Source organism: Cynoglossus semilaevis, chromosome 13, assembly GCF_000523025.1.
Source record: "Cynoglossus semilaevis isolate Cse_v1.0 chromosome 13, Cse_v1.0, whole genome shotgun sequence".
NCBI classification, from domain to species: domain Eukaryota; kingdom Metazoa; phylum Chordata; class Actinopteri; order Pleuronectiformes; family Cynoglossidae; genus Cynoglossus; species Cynoglossus semilaevis.
The window spans coordinates 14,642,913-14,662,586 of NC_024319.1; the positions used below are offsets into that span (position 1 = coordinate 14,642,913).

Consider the following 19,674-nt stretch of genomic DNA (forward strand, 5'->3'; position numbering starts at 1 on the left):
TCGATCACGTTTCAGCAACACGAGACAGGGGCGTACATCATGATTAGGGGCTGTTCCCACGATCATAAGAAGCCTATAGGGGAATATTTATGTCTCCATGAGTAGCCCCAGCATCGGGATTTATAGCATGGTAATTGTGAGCCTTTACACATGATTACAGCATAAGGAAGCATTTACTTAATGGTCGGTGTTGTGATCACCAGTGAGGGAGAGAGAGTGGATGGAAGCGGGGCGGAGGAGAAAAAAAGTGGCGAAGAGCTGCAGGACACCCCGACTCCTCCAACAAGCCATAAATCCACAACAACAAGCCAGCCAGGCCAGCACTATCATGTCATTGCTCTCAGTACAACGCGGGTACACTACTGCAGGTATCCACCGTCCACGGCTTCAGCTGTGAACATACATCCAATCCCCCTCAAACAATGTAGAAATATTGATGGCTGTGAAAAATGTAGCATTTTGAAAAAAAAAAAAAAAAGCGAGAGAAAGAAGGAGAAAAAAAACCCACTTGTACTGATATTGACGTGGCGTTGACATATCGGCCTGTTCAGATTTTAATGAGACGTGGTTCAATAAGTCTCAGAAATGCAAACAAGCTCTGGATGCCTAAACGCTAACAGGCTGCTGTAATCTGGGGCTGACATCAGTGCATCCCCGAGTCAAAATATTTCCTTCTGGATAATGATTTTAGAGGGATGAGCGTACAGCAGCCAGATTCAGTCACGACCAGTCCACTGCTTAAGTTTCAGAAACTCGGTTGGTTGTCAGGGCAAATCAAAGCCTCAAAGTCAGTCTTGTACCCCTCCCACTCTTACCCTTGCGCAGCCCCAGACGGGATCTGGCTCTGTGAGCTGCCGTCAGGTCCACTGCTGCGATGGGAAAGGCGCCAGCGAGGTCACACTTATTTCTCAAGCACTCTGCTAATGAGAGAAATTTGCCACAGCGGGTTTGAGGAGTGAAGAGCTGGTCATACAGTTAAACAGCAGCAGCAGCCGGAGCTGTGTGAGATGTTTCTCAATAAGAAGATGGAAACCAATCCAGCGAATGCGTCAAAGCTGTTTTCGCAGCAAAAGTAGGCAACGTTTGGGCCTAATGTGATGTATATTGCTTGGCGTGCTGGTGGAGGGTTGAAATATTGGATTTTTCAGGTTATTGCCGGTTGATACATCCACGTAATCACGATCAATACAAAGTCATGGACAGAGTTCATAAACTGTGTTTTTTCAGAGCAAGTGATTGAGTTCTGTAGTAATAGTAACATTATTTTCACCAGTTTCCACTTGCTTGGTTTTCAGTCATTTCTCTTCATCCCAGGTTACAAGGTCAATTTTTTAACACTTTCTCTCCATGTAGTTGGACTGAACAATAAAGCAGTAAATGATAAATCAGTCCTACAAATGTCTGGTTGCCAGGCAGAGATTCTTACAGTTAAAAAAAAAAAAAAAAAAAAAAAAAAAAAAATAAATTTTTTAAAAATCTTAAAAAACACAGTACAATATTATACAATACAATTATACAATGGGTTATTAGGCAAAAAATACCTAAAACTGCACAAAATATCAACTATATCAAATTGTTTACATTTTTCTGAGATTAGAAAAAACAATTTTTATTTGGTTCAGGTCACATTTATTCAGCCTGATGATTGGAGGACAGTTCGAGGAATAAATAGCATTATTAACCTGTTAGTAACTCATTCTACAATTCTTTACCACCTTCAAAGACACCAAACAGACCTTATTGTCGTTATAGAGTATATCTAAATTAAGAGAGAAGGAACACTGTTGCTCATGCGAACACTGCGACTTGGCTCACTCAGATGCAGTTTTGATCAATACATTTTTACAGAACATATTTATACAAATTTGATCTTTTGCTACCCAAAAATGATCTATGTATCAATGTAATCATCTTAAAAAAGAAAAAAGCTGCGATCAATCAGGTGATAATACAAAAAGCGCGTCTTTTCTTTCCTTCAGAGAGGCATGACTTTGACATCATGTGTTCATAACTCAACTTGAATTTTCACTTCTCAATGTTCGATGGAGTGGCTTTGACCAGCGTTTGACCAATACAACACCAAAAATAGGATCGATCCCGTCCTGAAGTTAATTCCCGACAAAAACAAAGCCCCTTTGTTTCCAACCTGCAGGCCAGCGTTAAATAAAAGTCCACTACAGGCAACACACCATCGATCCTCTCCTACTGTGGGTTCCTTTATGTGTATCTGTGTGTGCATGTGTTGAGTGCACATGCAGCGACCGGTGCTTACGCTTCCAAAGGCCTTTGATACCATCAGCAAAACAGTCGCTCAGTGCACACGTCGCTGATTGAAACCTCTTAAAAGTGTGCATTTAGGTAATTGGCCAACTCTCTTCCTCTCCACCAAATATGTTTTAGTCCACTTAAGGGCTTCTAAACACCCGGGGCTGTGCAGACTCGGCTGCTTTCTCCTGGCCCCTGATGTGAAACCCGTCTGTGTGATAGAAAATAAATTAGTTCCAGCCCTAAAGTGATTATTGCTCACTCAACTGCCGCCACATGTAAATGAATTTCATGAGAAACTAATGATGTCCGAGCGTCTGCTCAGGTAAAGGCAGAGGACGGAGAGGAAGTGGAAGGAGGAGAGGTAAAGGAGAAATATGGTGGTGGGGGCAGGGGGTGAGAGGTGGTGGTGTTAGTGCTGGACCGACACACAAAGGCAGAGGTTGGTGTTGTGTTTCCTGTAAATACAGAATTACAGCGTGTTAGAGGTGAAAGGTTCAGCTGTGGATATGCAGAAGGAACAACACGCAGCTTGAATTTAAAACGCCTGTCTGATTCTCAAAATGGATCTGAGCCCAACCCACACACACACACACACACGGTTACACGAGGCTATTTTTCTTCCTTGCTTCTTATTTTTATCATCATTATATGCTCACCGCAAAATATATTTTTTATTAATTCCCAGCCTTTTCCTCAGGAAATATTGATTATGTAATTGAGCAGGCAGTGACCCCGGGTTTCTATTTTGTGGCTGCTTGGAAGCAAGACATTAGGAAACAAATTACCACTTAAAAAGTTTGAATATGTCAAGCTCTGACACAGCGTTAATAGAGCAAGAAATAATGAGTAGGTGTTGTTATCATTCCTGGCCAGGAATATAAAACCTGCCTGAATATGTGACTGAAATACAGTAAAACTACCAGAGAAATATAACATATACTTTTTGATTTGCCATAATTGTATGAGAATTCAAGTTAATGAGATGATTCTGAATATTTTTGTCAATAGAGATTTCACTATTAGTTAAAAAAAGGAAAAGAATCGGTAAAGGATGCAGTAGTTCTTCTACCGGCCAACATCAACATATTCGTTTTTTGACAATTTTTCTTTGAGTTTTTTATTTATATGCTCATTTTTTCATTAATATAAAAAATAATAATATTTTGACTACATTGATACATAATAATAATATATTAATAATATTGTCTTTATTATGTTTCTTTTTTTAAGATTTGAAGTAAACTTAATCTATTCAACTATTATTTTCGACTATTTTCCTGATTTTTAAAATGTATTTATTATTAATTTTGGCTGTTTCTGCTTATTTACTAAATTGACTACATTTATTTAGCATCATTTTAAACGTTTCTGCTCTGACTATTTTACCCTTTTTTTGTCCACTATTTAGCAATTTAGATAAGACTTTAAAACAAGAAATATTTAACATTTTTGAGTCAGATGACCCCAGCCTTAAATTAAGACCAAAGTAGTTTTATTATGGTTAAAAAAAAAGATAGAATACCAATCGCTAGTATTGTTTGGCCCGTGTTTGGAAAGATCAAGTGTAGTGAATCTGTTTAACTGTTTGAATGCAATTATTTCTGGTATTCCACAGCCATTGTCTTGCACTGAACTAAAACCAGAGGAAAAAAATGTGGGGGAAGTGAAAAGCATGATAAAAAGCAGTGAAGGAAAGTTCAGAGCTTCATACTGCATCTATTAATCGGTTTTATCCCAGCAGTCTTACAGCAGCAGCTCACCGGCAATAAGATGCTACACATCTTGATTCCTCCACAGCTCAATGAAGCAGGCTGCTGATTCATCACTTTTCACTAATCAAAGTTGCTTAGCTAATCTGTTTTCTTTCAACAAATCCACTTTTCCTCTGCTTAATCCGTTTGTCCTAGTTATCCACTCAGTCTGTTAGCTAACCTGTTTCCCACTGTTTACCATTTTTATGGTAAATTCATTTTTGTGTCCTTCTTTCTGCAGCCTGCAAGAGGAAGGAGCAGGAGCAGAGCAAGCTGGAGCGCAACCAAGGCCCCAAGCGAACCAGGCTGGTTTTCACAGACCTGCAGCGCCGCACGCTGATGGCCATCTTTAGAGAGAACCACCGCCCGACCAAAGAGCTGCAGGTGACCATCGCCCAGCAGCTAGGCCTTGAGCTGTCCACTGTCAGTAACTTCTTCATGAACGCCCGCCGACGCAACATCAACAAGTGGGCGGACGAGGGCCGTCCCTCCTCCACAGGGTCCTCAGGCTCCAGCGTCTCCTCTTCCGCAGTGTCCTGCAGCACGGCGTGATGTCAGAAACCGCCTTGGGTGCGGTGGGGAGGGCGCTGAGGGAGCAAGGGGGCACATAGACTGGTCTGAGCAGAGATCGGCCGTCATAAATGTCCTCCTCGTTATCAGAAGGAGCGACGGAGCCAGCTTTCTTAGATGATGTTATAAAAATGAAGCATTTTTCTCAAACCAAAGTTGATCGCCTCCTTGAAATGGAAGGAGGCGATACCCAGAGTGATACCAAAGCAGGATGGGAGGTCCTGCTCTTGTATAGTCAAGGGTGAAGAGATGCTTTAACTCAGAAGAGTCTCACCCTTACATAGACACCATCTCATTATTATGTTATTTTGATTATGTAGATTAGAGATAATGAGGGTATTACAAATCAGGAGGAAACATATTTTTTTGGTGTACCTTCGAATCTATCGTCATCTCTCCAAGGATGAAGAATCAAAAATGGGTCGTTTGCTCGCATCTGGAGAGCTCCATTGTGTTAATCAAAAACTCTTTACCATCATCCAAAGACATTCTACCCTTCCCCAAGCGGGTCCACAGTATCGGTCCTATTATTCCTCGAGAATCAAGGTGAAAGAGGAAGAAAGGGCCTTTTCTTAACTTTTATTTTCTGAAGAACCTGATTTCCATCGTAATCATCATAGCATGTATTTCCATGGTGAGTGTTCCACCTTCGGAGCATCCGTAGCGTTTGTAATTTCCCAACTGTCAATCATCTACCATCCACATGAGCCTTTCCTGTGGTTCAAAAATATACCCTCACCTCGAATGAATCAAGGGTTTTCGAGTGGGAAGGGAAAAAAAAAACAAAGATCATCTCATCAGATGCCAGGACAGAATCAATAAACACAAAGAGAAAACACACAAAGAAACGGACACGTTGGTGCAAATGTCTAGCTTTAAGACTCTCCATCGAGCTTCCAACAAAAGCTCCAGCCATTTTTTGACTCAAACCAAAAAAAGTACAAAAAAAAAAAGAGTAAAACAGCCTTTATATGCAAAGGCTTCACCAGGAGGTAGACGTAACACAATGTATAGTGATATTGTAGTATTTTTTCCACTCATTTTCAGAACAACTGTACACACCTCTGCTCCATATTTAAGTCTTTTTTTTTACAGATGTCTAGAGAAAAAACAATGGAGGAATGTGATTCTTTCAGCCCTTTTTGTACAGATCTCAAGCACATTGCTCTATTTATAGAAACACGTCGGAAGTGCGGGGTGGTTTGTTTTCAGCCCTGCTGACGTATGGACATACGTACTAGGTTTTTTTTTTGGTCCACAAAGGAAAGGCTTTGAAACGCCTCCTTATAGCCAGTAGTTAAAAAGAAGAAGAAGAAAAAAATCGAACCGACAACATTTCAAATGCAAATACTGATCTGATCAACCTATTTATTACTGCATTTGTATATTTATTGTTTTTCCATTTTATTTCCTTATTTATTTTTAATTTATTTATGCTATCTATATACTGTAAGTATTTATTTAATGATGCTCTGTATGTCTGTGTGAAACTGAAGACTTTTTTCTGATGGGCACTTTTAGCTGTAGAATCCCATCATAATACCAAAGATTAACATTGCCTCCCTGAATGTACGGCCTGAGTCCCTATACCCCTGAACCTAAACCCTGAACCCCACCCCAACCTAAACCACCCAGTGTTGTTAAGTATCTCTATCTCCAAGGCCTGGCCTTTTGTTTTGGTTTAGTTTTTTCAATGTAGAAAACTGGGGATTTCCTTACTCTTGCAAGTGTCTCTGCAGTCAGCTCCTAATGCCAAGACCAAAGCCTGTTTGAATGTTGTGATAATATTTATAATACCAATATATTGGTAACGATACCGTTAACAATGACGACATCGATGATGGGGTGGCATCCCATAGCTTCACAGGTTGCTTGTGAAGACGTGTTTTAACCAATGCCATCTGATGGGGCAGCGGTAAATGTCTGGGGACCCACTTAAAGTGAAGGCCCCGTTGAGTGCGAGTCCTTCAGGGTCACATGCGAACATGCGTACTCTGCTTCTGCCTGGGGAAATGCATGGTTCTGACCTCCTCTCTATCCAACTCGATCACCTGCCCCCTTGTCGTCCTACCCTCCCCAGTGCAGCGCAGACAGTCTTGTCTAATGTGCAGCTCAGTGTGAATCACTGTCCACCACAACCTCGCCTTTCTGCCAGTTCTCTCAGTTCCAGGAGAATAAATTACTTATTTTCAGATGAATTCTGAAAGACTGTACTGGACTTTAGGACTGTGAAAGCTTAAACGGTTCCAGGACTTATATTAGGGCATTGACACATCGGGGGTTTATCATGGATTTACAGGAAATTTATGTAAAACATGTATCTCTTCTGAGAGGAATCTTAATATTACCAGCTAGTACAGGATTTCCTTTGTCATCAATTGATACCTAATTCAAAGAAACCAAGGATCTGATTCTGATCGGATCATTAAGGTGTACTCCTAGCTCTCCTGTCCCTCGTTTGGAAATCCCAAATTAAGTTATGAGGCTGTTTTAGCTTGTCTAATTTGTCCCTGGACTTCTATTGTCCCTGATCCCTAGAGTCTGTACCTTTTCTTGAATGCTGTGAGATTTGCAGTCTCTAGTCCATCAATTTGTTACACCTAGTCATTGTTGTCCTCTATGTCCAAATTCTCTTATTAAATCAAGAGGCTTCTCGATCTTAAAGGATTTTTCCATTTAGTATGTCCGGCTTCTGGGCTCTGTATCTCATTTTGGAGATACCAAAGGTCTGTTTAAGCTTAAACATGATTTCCAGAGCTTCACCAGCCTAGATTTCCTAATTAAGAAAATTCACCAAAGTCTTATTTGTAATATGTATTCCTTTACTTTTCTGGAAATACCTCTTAGGTATGTAGAATTTGTAATACTACTTCTGAGGCCATCGTGGTTTAAATTTTTCCAACCTTTTTTATCAGAAAGCACAGGATTTATCAGTGAGTGTCTTCCTCCATACGTCTTGCACAAACAGACATCTTGGTTTGCCTGCCTAGGGCTTAAATCAAGAGAAATCACCAAAGATCACTACATCTTCCAAGCCATTTCGTTTCGCTTCTTGGGGGAATCTGAAAATTAGTTGTTCAGCCTTTACAGCTTGTTGGAGTTTTAGGGGTTTCCAACTCATCTTGGAAAAATCCTGGATTTTTCGGAAAGCACAGGATTTGTCAATGACTGCCTTCACCTGTGTAATCTGCACAAGCTACACCATCCCCATGCTCCAGCTTTCACCAGCCTAAAGCCTAAATCAGAAGAAATCACTGAAGATCTGATTCTGAGACCCACGTGTAAATGCTGCCCAAGGGTGGCAAGGCTTCCCTGGTCATTTTCAATCCTCTTTCTCTCTGTCTGGCCCCGATTTTTGGTTCGGTCTCTCAATTTTTCTTTCTTGAACGTTGAAACGGGAGGATTGTCTGGGCCCCCTTCGCAGTGTGCACTTGAAAGACAGGCGGTCATGAAAGAGGCCATCGACTTTTTCCATGCACTTCAAAGGAAAGGCCTTTTTCATCCCATCTCCTCTCTGGGTATTTGGTCTAGGGTTTGCTCTTGGCCAGACCTATGGGCTTTAGGGGGCATTCAAAGAGGGCGGAGGAAGATCAGAGAGGAGGCGGAATAGTGCAGAATGAGGACAGTGGTTGTGGAGGGTGTGTGTGTCGGAGAAGAGATGGATGGGAGGGGGGGTTTTCTTGTGGAACATAAGGTTGTTGAACTAGCAGGGCATGGAGCTGAATTAAACTTTAATGAGCAACAATTGTAAGCATGCTGAGAGTGAAAGGTGGGGGACAGAGGTTGGGGGTGAGACAATTGAGACTGTTCTGAGAGGAGGGCGGGTGAAATATAAAAAATAAAAGAGCTTGGAGGCTTCTTTGTGCGACCCCTGCGCGCTACTGTCATCATATCAAAGCGGAGGTGACACCTTTCAGGTTTCCCTTTGTCTCTGACTGCAAGCCTAAAATGGAGACATAGCTTTTTGTATTGAGCCACCGTCTGCTCTGTGTCAAGCAGGGGAGCTCTTCCTTTTCTGTACTGGAGGCAGAAGATAAAAGGAGGGAGGGAGGGTGTGAATTCATTGAACTGTTGCAGGTGATTTGCGTTGGCACTTTAACCTGCGGCACCCCCTAGTGGATTTAATAGTAACTTGACCGCTGAGGCCGTTGCAGAGTTAAAGTCGGGAGGGGAGTCTGGAGAGTAAATAATGCATTACAGTAGTAGAGCTGAAAGATGTAACTTTCAGAATAAAAATTTTAAAAAATACCAAAAAAAAAAAAAAATCTCTTTGATGAACCAAAAAAGGAAAAACAAACCAAAGATTGATGGGTAACTGCTGAACAGCTAAGTATTATGGGTAGTTTTAGCAGTTCCCTGTCAGAGCTACAGTAGCACTCAGAGGATTCAAAGAACAAAAGCACCAGTGGGGTTCAGCGTGCTGATTACTTACATAAAACAGTATTACGTTGAGCTGGAACTGAGAAACTGACATGAGGCAGTGTCTTCAGAGGGATGTCTTTTTACTCTGTAAACCCCTGTGCCCCCCCCCCCCATCACTCCCAGCCCCCTTGTCCCTGTGTGTACATGAAGACTTTTACCCATCTACCTCAACTGTGTGAGATGTTGTGTGGCAAAGATATTCCTAACCAAAGAATCCATCCTGTCAGGGTGTCTGTCCGTGTATCTAACGTATCTATCAATCTATCTCATGTCTGTCCATCTGTCTCTTTTCATGCCTTTTTGCTCCAAACCAAATGTGCTGGAATCAATCCGAAAACGGGAACCGTAAGGTGGTTTCCCGTCCAGCCAAAGCTAAGTCCAGTATGCTTGCGTGTCCCATTGATCCATGCTCTGTATATAAATACAAATGTCAAGACCAAAAAAGAGGAGGTGACAATCCAAGCAAGGAGGATCTTGCTGTAATCAACGTTGCCTATTCCTTGTTTTCCGAAAAGCTAGAATCATGTGACTTGCTGTAACAGTGGGGGGGGGGGGGGGGGGGGGGAGCCCAAGAATCAAGCATCCATCCCAAAATAAAGAATGGTCAGAGGACACAGAAGCTATTTTTCCACATTTGTAAGCCACCCCTCCCAACCCTGTTTTTCCGAAATGTTTAGTGTAGTTGAAATACTGTTTGATCCCACTGTTGTAAGTAGGAGTTAATGAAATCCATACAAAAAGCTTTAAACGGGGAAGAGCCAAGGGAAGTGTTATATTTGAGTCTAAGTTTCCTTGGCCTCGGACCCGGACCCACCATGCTTTATCGTGCCATTTCTTGTTCATGTGTTAGACTTACTAATGAATGTGGCTAACCAACCAAAGGCTTTAAAGAAAAAAAAAGATACACAACACTTTAAACGTCAATCATGGTGGGACATTTTGTATCAGCAACTAAAGAAAAATCCCTTTGAATACCTCATGTGAAAATTGTTTGTTGTGATGTTGCACTAAAAAAATAAAAACGACTCATTTGTAACCCAACACTGCTCTCTGCTGACTTTATTTCAACCTTGCTAGAGGTGAAAATGGTGAAACCGTCTGAGATTGTAAAGGCCAACTCAGACAGGGAGTATTGTAGCACAACGCAGCTGCTGTACTTTTATAGCATAATATTTATCCAAGAAGATGCAAGAACGTATCTCAAGCATCCTGACACTGCTCTTTCCTGGCTTCTGTCCATGCAGATACTTTCATTATCAGACCTTGTTGTATCTGGATTAACTGAAACATGGGGCCCTGAATCTTTAGTATGTAATTTCAAAGTCAGGAGGCGCTGCATGGCTTTAGGTGAACTCTGAACTTGTCTGTATGGTTACCAACTGCCCTTTAGCTCCTTATAGAAAAGGTCACATGGCTCTTACAACATAGCCACAATTCCAACCACCTATAGGTCACACCATCAACATCATAGCAGACCTGTACTGGCATTTGTGTGCAGGATTTACAACCAGCAGCAGAAAGATCTCTCAAGACATATCCAAATGTCTCTTGAGTTTAACTAAAATACACAAAATAAAAAGAGCCTGCTAACTGGATTCATTTTTGGCAGCATTCAACAATTAGACTTGTACTGCAGTACTACAAAACAGGTACACATGTACCTGTATTTATCTGTTAAAATACACTCTGCAGCCACATTAACCACATTATTTTTTTGTGTTTTGTTGACAATATGGCTGGGCAGCTAACAAACACTTAGCACACTAAGCTAAGGCATTAGAAGGATGCCTCATTTCCAAAATTGTACAAGCATTGAACAATTGTGTCTTTAATTAAATTAATAACAATTGCATTCCACAACACACACACAAACACAAACAATCTGATTCTTTACTTACAATAAGTCGTTTTCCTCCAAGACAGGCTTACTTGAGCTAACTCTAACAACCTTGCCTTGCTTCATCTTCCTTAATTTTGAAGAGCAACTCTGCACTCAGCTGCATTGCTGCCATCTACTGGCTTAATTTCCCACTGATAAATCTTTCCACTTTACATGAAAGAAAAAACAAGGAAAACAAGAAGGTAGCGTCCTAGCAGAGCATGGTACATTTTCACTGTTTAATGTCAGACGAGGACTGTTTCTCCTTGTGGTCATTCTTAGCTACCACATGGTATGTTATCACCTTTTACATGCTTACAGCACAGGAGACACAGAGATTTAACAGAGACACGTGGTATTGATTTTAGAGTTCCCTCGTAACATGTAAAAGCTAAATTGACCAACACACCAATTTCCCAAGTCAATGGTTTCCTTTCAGACATTTTTATGGCAGGTTTAACAGGCCAGTCTCCAGTCGCTGGGGAAGAAATCGGCTCTTCACCTTCGCTGCATCGGCAGATGTCAAAGGCTTGAACACTTACACTTATGCATCCACACCTGAAGTGCATCAACAGGGCATAAACTAAGAAAACAGTAAATCAGTGATTTATTCAGTATAGCACTTTTACAGATTTAAAATAGTTTCATCCACACCAAGGAGAAAAAAATCCTTTAAAATACCAACAAATCTGTTTTGCTGTATAAGGTGTTTTTGTTCATTAGTATTTCTTGTAGTAAAAAATATTTTGATTCAAACGATAACACTAACATGACAATGTGGACGTTTTAGTCACAGCTTCTACTCTTTGCAGCTACATGATGGGAAAGCAGGAGTACGAAGAGATGCCACACTGGTTGTCCTTGTTGCGTGACATCCTGATGTAGCCCTGGTCTCCAAAAGATGTTCCCCAACTGGACAAGGAGAACACAAAAAGGATATGATATATAAATATGAGATATATATAAATATAAAGGAGTGGCTGGACCTCAAGTCAATGACCATGTCTTCAGTTCCCTGTTATTCGTGTCTGTGCCAACGGGAAACTGATTAAGAAATACAGAAACCACTTCTTCTTCTGTTGTCACCAAATGTTGAACCTTCAAAGTCATGAACTTGAGGTGGACAACCTGACTTTTTCCTTCACTTTTTCACTTATTGGTTTTCTGGAAGGTTTCATAGTAATTTATTTTTTTTAATCTATGTTTTGACCGACATGTATATGTATATGTATAGCCCAACATTTTTAATAGGCATAATCATAATCATTTCTGATGCTCTGTGTTCAGTTTTAAGGTTGCTTTATTTTTGCTATTTCTTTTATGTTTTTATTGGTTTATTTTCCTCAGTAATTTTAGATGAATATATAATTGTGTGGTTTTGGTATATGTACGTGTTTGGCTTTTGTATGTTACGATGGTGCATGACTGACTTTGACTTAGTTAGCTAACTATTATCTTGTCATTTAAGCTTTCGGCTAATATTTAAATGTTGTTATGTATTCTTTATATATATATAAAGAATACATATATTACAAACGTATTTCTGTTATGGCCATGTTAGCTTGTTGGATGAGCTCTCACCTGTTCTTCACCAGCCAATAGTCTTGTCCATCCAGTGTACCATAACCCACAGCTAACACTGCGTGGTTTACCCTCTTTGAGCATGATGGGTCATCATATACTCCTGAAGGGATATCAGTTCAAATTTTAGGAAAAAATAAAAAAGTTCTCTCCTCTCTCACCTGGTGATGTTTTTCTTACCACTTCTGTAGAAGGTAAATCTGGGCCTTGTTGCATCGATGGCCACTGATATAGGTCCGATGGTGCCCAGAGCCTGTTTCAGAGTGTTTTCATCGCCCTCAGGCAGGAACTTATACTGGGAGCAGTTGGCTGCACGGTACGTGGGGTTGTAGCGACAAGGTTGTTCCTGAAAAAGTGAAATAAAAAAGTGATGATTCACGCAGCATTTTAGCCATGTTTGATAGAAAATAGAAATGAAGATGGAATGTCCTATTTCTCTGTTTTGTTGTGTATCAAACAGTTGGCCTCCACCTCCTACTCCTTCTCCTCCTCCTTCACTCAAACCAGTTGGAGCCTGGAGGACAAACATTGTTGTCCGCTCCGATTAATTTATCGTTGCTCCAAAGAGACATTAACAGCAGACCACAGACTGGTGCGTAGAGTGCTGCTGTCTACAGCCCGCAGTGTTTGTGTTCTTAACTTATTGCCGCTGCTATCGCTGCTACACCCACACTGCTGTTGTCTCACGAAGGGAAATTTGTTCACATTAATCCTGACTTTGCACTGGATTTTCTGCATGTTTTCATTTGTAGCAAGTACATGCTGCTATTTCTATTTCTGGAATCTCAGCAACTTGGCAACACGGAGCAGGAAAAACTCCATTAGTGTGGCCTCCATTAACACCTCGTCTCCAGGCAGAGTACAGACTGAGCGAAACCACTAGAGGCATCGAGGGGCTCAGCGTGCAGGATTTCATTGATCAGCACTGGATCTGATTTTTTACACATACATATTTAATAATACAAGTTATGAAACAAAAAATGAAAGAGGCACAAACGGAGAATATTGATCAAATTGAAAATCAATTAAAATAATTACTATATAATAAGTTACTTGATGACCAAATACAATAATATTCAACTTTTCTCGACTAAGAACATTTTACTTTTTCATCATATATATCATTCATTTTTTACTTTTTCCGTTTGTTCTGCTCTAGGTTTGACCTGACCCAATTGTGTTTAACTTAACTCTTAAATATTTATCTTCTAACTTAAGGCTATTCCTTGAATATTTGACTGTAAGCATATATACTCACTTGTCCTCTATAGGGATACCCAGCCTCAGAGTCGATGCCCTGGTTGTCGATGACGTACTGGAAGGCTTGGCTCATGAAGCCACCATTGCAGCCTTTGTTTCCATATTTACTAGAACAGTCAACCAGGTTTTGTGGACTCAGGTCTATCAGCTTCCCCGTGATCTTGGCCAGCTGGCCCTCAAGGGCCCCCGCAGAACTGAAGGCCCAGCAGGAGCCACATGATCCCTGCATTTAAAAGAAAAAGGTTACTACGACATCACAGAAACATAGAATTTAACACAGAACGTCTGAGGGAACAGCCTAAAATCCTGTCCGATAAAATACTGCTGCGGCAAACAGAAAATAAAAACAAAACATTTTCTGCATCATTTTACACAAATTTCAATGTTTGGCAGCAGAACAAAAACAAATGAGATGCAGCCACTGGAGTGCCTATCACTGTTAAAAGGTTAAACACACTTTCTCAATTATGTAAAAAATATTTAACCAGTAGAGAAGAAATGCCAGAATCAATATCTGCGTGTCAGTGGTTCTATGATTCTAAAAAAAACACCACTGTGGTATAAAAAAATATTTTTATTTCTATGCCTTTGCACATTTTTTTTATTTGAATATTAATTACATTTATTAAAAGAGACAAATTATTAATTGGGCCAAATGATCTTTTCTTAAAAAGACAATGTTTCTTCTCATTCCTGTTGTATTAAAAGCTTGAGCTGTTAAACAGTCATAGTCAAATGTGTGTTTTACTATAGAAATGTTTGAATAACTATTTATTTATTGGGGCAGAGGTGGCTTAGTGGTTAAGGAAGCTTGACTTGGGTCTGGAAGGCTTCAGGTTTGAGTCCACCAGCTGCCGCGTTACCACTGAGGTGCTCTGAGCATGACACCGTCCCCACACACTGCTCCCTGGGTGCTTAAAGCTGCCCACTGTTCACTTTGGTGATGGGTTAAAACCAGAGGTCACATTTGGTTGTGTGCAGTGGTGAGCTGTGTCACAATGACGAGTAGTTCACTCTCCTTCCTTCCTTATTTTGATAGTTGCTACTAGAAATAAAAGATTTGCACTAATGATATGTTGTGTGGTCTTTTCAACCACACCATCCTCAAAACCATACTAATAACACCTTGTGTTATCATTATGACCCCACACCTCAAGGACCACCAAACAAATGAATGTGTCAGAAGACATTTACAGATAGTTTCCTTTGTTTACGCTACAAGATTCACAAAAAAAAAAAAAGAGGAACAGGAAGTATGTGGGTTTTTTTTTTTTTTTTTTTTTTTTAAATTGTGTCACAGGGTGTTTTCAGCTCTAGTCTCTACTAGACTGTTTGGAGTCTGATTTGAAGAGTTGTATTGTTACCTGCATTTTGACAGAAGTGACGCAGCCCTTTTCTCTCCAGTCTATTGAGTCTGGAGCGTTGGCGCCTGATGTCCCCAAGAAGGACAATGGCTCCCTCTTGATGTCAGCAGGAGGAGTGAGCGTGCCAAATGACTGTTGGATCTCTTCTTCCGTCTATGATGAGGAAATAGAACAACACATGTCAAATACACAAGCAGAAGTGAAGTTTTTGTTCGTTATTAATGCTCTTGTAATTTTGAAAATTCGGGAAGCTAAATGTTTAAAGGTTAAGCAACATTTTAGAAAACTATTTTAAAATTTAAATAAAAAGTATCATTGGTAGAAGATCAGGTAAAATATATGTATATAGTAGTTGAGGTTAAAAATCAAGGAACGTGTTAGCGAAAATAAAGCCACAAAGAGCTAAACGATAGCATAAAAAATGTTTTCCACAATAATACATTAACAATGAGACTTCATTAGATGTTCCAAAACCTTGATTGCACAATTAATCAAATGGTCATTAGCATTTTGGTTTATAATTCGGATATGTGGATAAACAGTGTGTTTGTTCACAAACAAGAGTGTTCGTTCAGTCAAAGTAAAGTTAAATTACAGACATTAAGGTGACACACATATTATTATTATTATTATTGCTGTTGACACACAAGTACGGTGTAGAATCTTCATTGTCAAAAGTAAGAGGTTAGAAGGTCAAAGTTCAAGTTCTTGTTTTGCGGAGGAAGAACTTTTTCACTTTCTCGGCTCAAAATATATCATATTATTATATTTATATTAGGATTATTATTATTAGCTGTTATTAAATATACTTTGAGTTAAAGCTGAGCTGGGCCACACGCTACTGTTGTCACTACAACCACAAGGTTTCCAGAATTTAATGTTGACAAAAAAGTTGACATTGACCTCCTTCAGACTGTGTTTCTAAATTAGCGAATATCCAGCCTTTCTTTGGCCAAGGGTTGGATCTGCACTTCACACTTGTGTGTGTATGTGTGAACTTATATTTACATTGACTTGCATATTTACATCTCCTTTTTACACTCTCTTACATGTGACTGTGCGAGCAAGTACCTGTGAAACTCCTACACAAACAGAAAAAACAAGAACCACGAACTGTTTTCAAATGAGTACCGTTCTTGTCAGAGCGCATAATTTCCAACCACTGACCTAGAGTTGTTGCCGCTTCTGATGGAAAACATGCAGCTTAAGTTCTGTTTTTGTTCTTCCTCATCCGTGATCGGTAGCTGTGTGATTGAGGGAGCGAGTGAGAATCTTACCAGGTCTCCCATGTGATTCATGCCCAATTCGTAGGTGTGAATTCCCATGGAGGCCTCCAGGTTGTGCATGGTAATGAGCGCCAGGTTCTTCTCCCACAATTCCCTGCGGCGCATATTCTCCGCCTCAATAAAGGCACATAGAGTACAAGAGGTCAAATATAAGGTTCAGGTTGAGAATAAATCTTACATATGGATTTCATGCCTGCAGAAGCACAACATTTTTTTCCACAGTTTCTTGTCATAAAAAAGAAATGTTCATAGAGATAAAATAAAGAGAGAGAAACCTGATTTTCATAAGTTTTTCCATGCGTCTTCTTCCACAGCTCCCAGTGGACATCAAACCTGCTGTCAAACACAGCTGCAGTGCTGACACACAAACAGAAGAGCAGCAGGTTCACCAACATCACACCTGTAAGCACACAGGGAGACATGATCCCGTGAAAAGAGACCTTTGGTGACCTTTAGTGTTTAGTGTCAAGAGAAACAGTCAAAGGAAAACGTATCACAAGTTTAGCTGAAAACAATAGAAAAAAACAAAAACCAAAAAATAAAGAATGTGTCATTGCTTCCTTGTGTCTTTAAAACCAGATTTGCTAACATGTAGTTACTTTGACTGTAACTCACTGAGCCAGATTATTAGAACACTGTATCACTTACACCTCTAGGAGGAGCTGAAAGTCTTCACGTTTTGTTTGCTGCTGTGAGATGGGAATTATTTTTTTTCCACCTAGTGTTTTTCTTTTACATTGACTTGTGTAAAACTACATCAACTGACTGTACTTTTATGGAAAGGGTTTCACTTCATAATTTCTTAATATCTTTCACCTTTGTTGTATTTTTTATCTCTTCCTGTAAATACCATAGGTCCGATTTTTTTTAAGAGTATCCATAAACTGGTCTAATCATTGCAACTTCAATTACTTAATACTTGTGCCCAAAGTCCTTTATAGTTGTAGTGCATTTGTTTATATTAATAATAATGATGATACATTTCCATCACTCTTTAATAAGCTACATTGCATTCCAACTTGAAAAAAACGCTGCGTTATAGACTTTTATACAGCGATAATACTGCATTTCCTGTGATCCAGCTCTTTATCCGCAGACTCAGAAGCTTTCACTTCCTTAAACAAAAATAAGCAGCTGCAGTGCAATTATACCCACAAATTCCATGAAAATGTATCATGAGACCAACACAGAATGTGATAAAAAAAAGCACAGCAAATGTACCAAATACCAGATATCAATCTGACTGTGAAAGACCGACTTTAATCAGGCGTTAAAGAGCTGCTCAGTAACAGTGTCATGTAACAATGTTGATCTGCCAGTTTCACCCGAACTTAATCATTTGAGTGTCTAAAAAAAAATACACGAGACTCGAACCTCGTGATAGAAACAGATTGGTTTTCCAAAAAAATATCCAAAACAACAAATGTTCCCAAACTAAAGAATTAAATTGTGTTGATCATGTAACTGTTTACGTTGTGTATATTATCTACACCTCGCCTATCACAGACTAATGGGTTTGTGCTAGCATTGTTTCACTGAACTTTTTTGTTTATTTGTTGCAACATATAACTATTTACACAACCACTTGTTGTTTTGTTTTTTTTGGTTATTAATGTTTCTTATAACAGGGAACCCAGAAGATATTTCCATTTGAAAAAAAAATGAAATGGAAAGTTATTTCCCCCTTTAACACATTAGAACTTTGTAATGTTTTAAAGGGCATAATTTCTTCATCTTCATAGAACCCAGATATGGTTTACAGTAAAACAAAAGCATTTTCGAACAGCTAATTGTTCAGGTTAAACATATAATTTCTGCTAGAAATAACAGAGAACAAGGCAATTATAGCTCACGGTCAGCATACACAGACAGACACATAGACCCACGAACTCCAACACTTTAGTACACGTTAAAAAGGACGGTGAAAGATAAGTCATTATATAAGAATGTTTAGTACACGTTAAAAAGGACGGTGAATGATAAGTCATTATATAAGAATAAGAACCGACTGTAAACCACACTGAGCCTAATGAAGTACCACAGCTGACACCTAGGGCTGGTTTTACTGGCAGGAAATGAGGTGATATTGTTTTTCAGGAAGAAGTCTCTTGTTTATTTTTCACCTCACCCATGCCCTTAAATCAATCATAAAAATGTACGTCTAACTGAAAAAACAAAATGAATAGTAAAAAAACGTCTCTCTAACATTTCACAATTCAAACCATCATTTAATCTTGGACGTTTTACGTATAACTAAGCGTTATGAATTAGCGTTTTCCGCCTTTGTAAAGGATAATTAATATTTCTAATTAGGACACGTATCTTCGTCAGCTACAAACACACTGAGATTTAAATCCTACAAATCATTCTGTCGTTGTCACCAAACAAAGCCTCCGTTGTTGTGTTTTTCGTAGCAACACCTGCACATCTGCCTTCGATGAAAACGAAAGTAAAACGTATTCAACTCTTCTCAAATCTCAAGGCGAAGATGTCGGATTTATTTACATAAAAAAAACTTTACTGACTAAAGTTGTACTCACATTGAACAGTCGGAATCATGTCTGCGTCTGTGTTCGAACCCCGTCACTGACTTGGTCTTTTTCCTGGTTCACCTTTATGTAGAAATCTGTCACATGGTGTGCGGAGTGTTTACAGCTTCCTCTTAAGTTAAATCGAAACCGTCCCATAATCATAATCATTATCACTCATCAATCATCATTTTCCTAATCTTTACCACTTTTAAAAAGTAAGTAAAATTGATTTTCGACATCACAGTAAAATAGCATTTATATGGTATTTATATTTTAACTCACAGTTCAAACATAAATATATGGTAGGTTGGATTTTTATGAGTAACTCTACAAAGTAAGTGAGTGAAATGAGCATCACGTTAGTGAGGATAAAAATTTAATTTGGACTTTTATTAATGTCTCAACGGAATCTTTTCACCAAGTTGTGGTCTGGGGACCAATGTACTTCAACTCTCTTTTTACAGGACATATTTTTATTTATTTCGTTTTTTCTTTGGATTACAGTATTTTGGATCATAGCTAAAAACAAAAGCACCAATATTTTTCATCACTTTCTTTGTGGTACAATTTGAAGTTACTTTCAGAAAAGCTTAAATAAATAAATCAATTTTGGAATTATTTTATATGTTTTGACTGTGATGCAGGGTTTAGATAGTGCGCCCCCTTTCTTATACACAAGATGCTACAGAAAAAAAATACACATTTATTCAGAGATTACATATGATGCTCAAACCAATGTTTTCTTTCTCTGGATTAAAAAAA

At 39.3% G+C, this 19,674-nt stretch overlaps 2 protein-coding genes across 2 annotated transcripts in view; one reads left to right on the plus strand and one right to left on the minus strand.

Moving 5' to 3' along the window:
* Nucleotides 1-9,562, plus strand: part of onecutl (one cut domain, family member, like) — a 15,276-nt gene extending 5,714 nt beyond the window's left edge. Inside the window, exon 3 of the mRNA XM_008323814.3 lies at nt 4,261-9,562. Coding sequence (XP_008322036.2) covers nt 4,261-4,571 — 311 coding nt within the window. The 3' untranslated portion in view covers nt 4,572-9,562. The remainder of the gene's footprint in view (nt 1-4,260) is intronic.
* Nucleotides 9,563-10,815: 1,253 nt separating this feature from the next.
* ctss2.1 (cathepsin S, ortholog2, tandem duplicate 1) lies at nt 10,816-19,072 on the minus strand. Its single transcript, XM_008323813.2, has 8 exons — nt 18,922-19,072; nt 16,657-16,781; nt 16,373-16,495; nt 15,096-15,248; nt 13,730-13,954; nt 12,652-12,817; nt 12,472-12,574; nt 10,816-11,802 (listed from the first exon to the last, which is right to left on the minus strand). Exons 1-8 carry the CDS (start codon nt 18,938-18,940, stop codon nt 11,703-11,705), a joined length of 1,014 nt encoding a protein of 337 aa, XP_008322035.1. The 5' UTR covers nt 18,941-19,072; the 3' UTR covers nt 10,816-11,702.
* Between the last annotated feature and the right edge of the window lie 602 nt (nt 19,073-19,674).

Coding starts and splice junctions, on each gene's coding strand:
- ctss2.1 (XM_008323813.2), bottom strand. Junction 13,955..15,095: donor TCACTTCTGTCAAAATGCAG/GTAACAATACAA, acceptor TTTTAAATGCAG/GGATCATGTGGCTCCTGCTG. Junction 12,818..13,729: donor GGTATCCCTATAGAGGACAA/GTGAGTATATAT, acceptor TCACTTTTTCAG/GAACAACCTTGTCGCTACAA.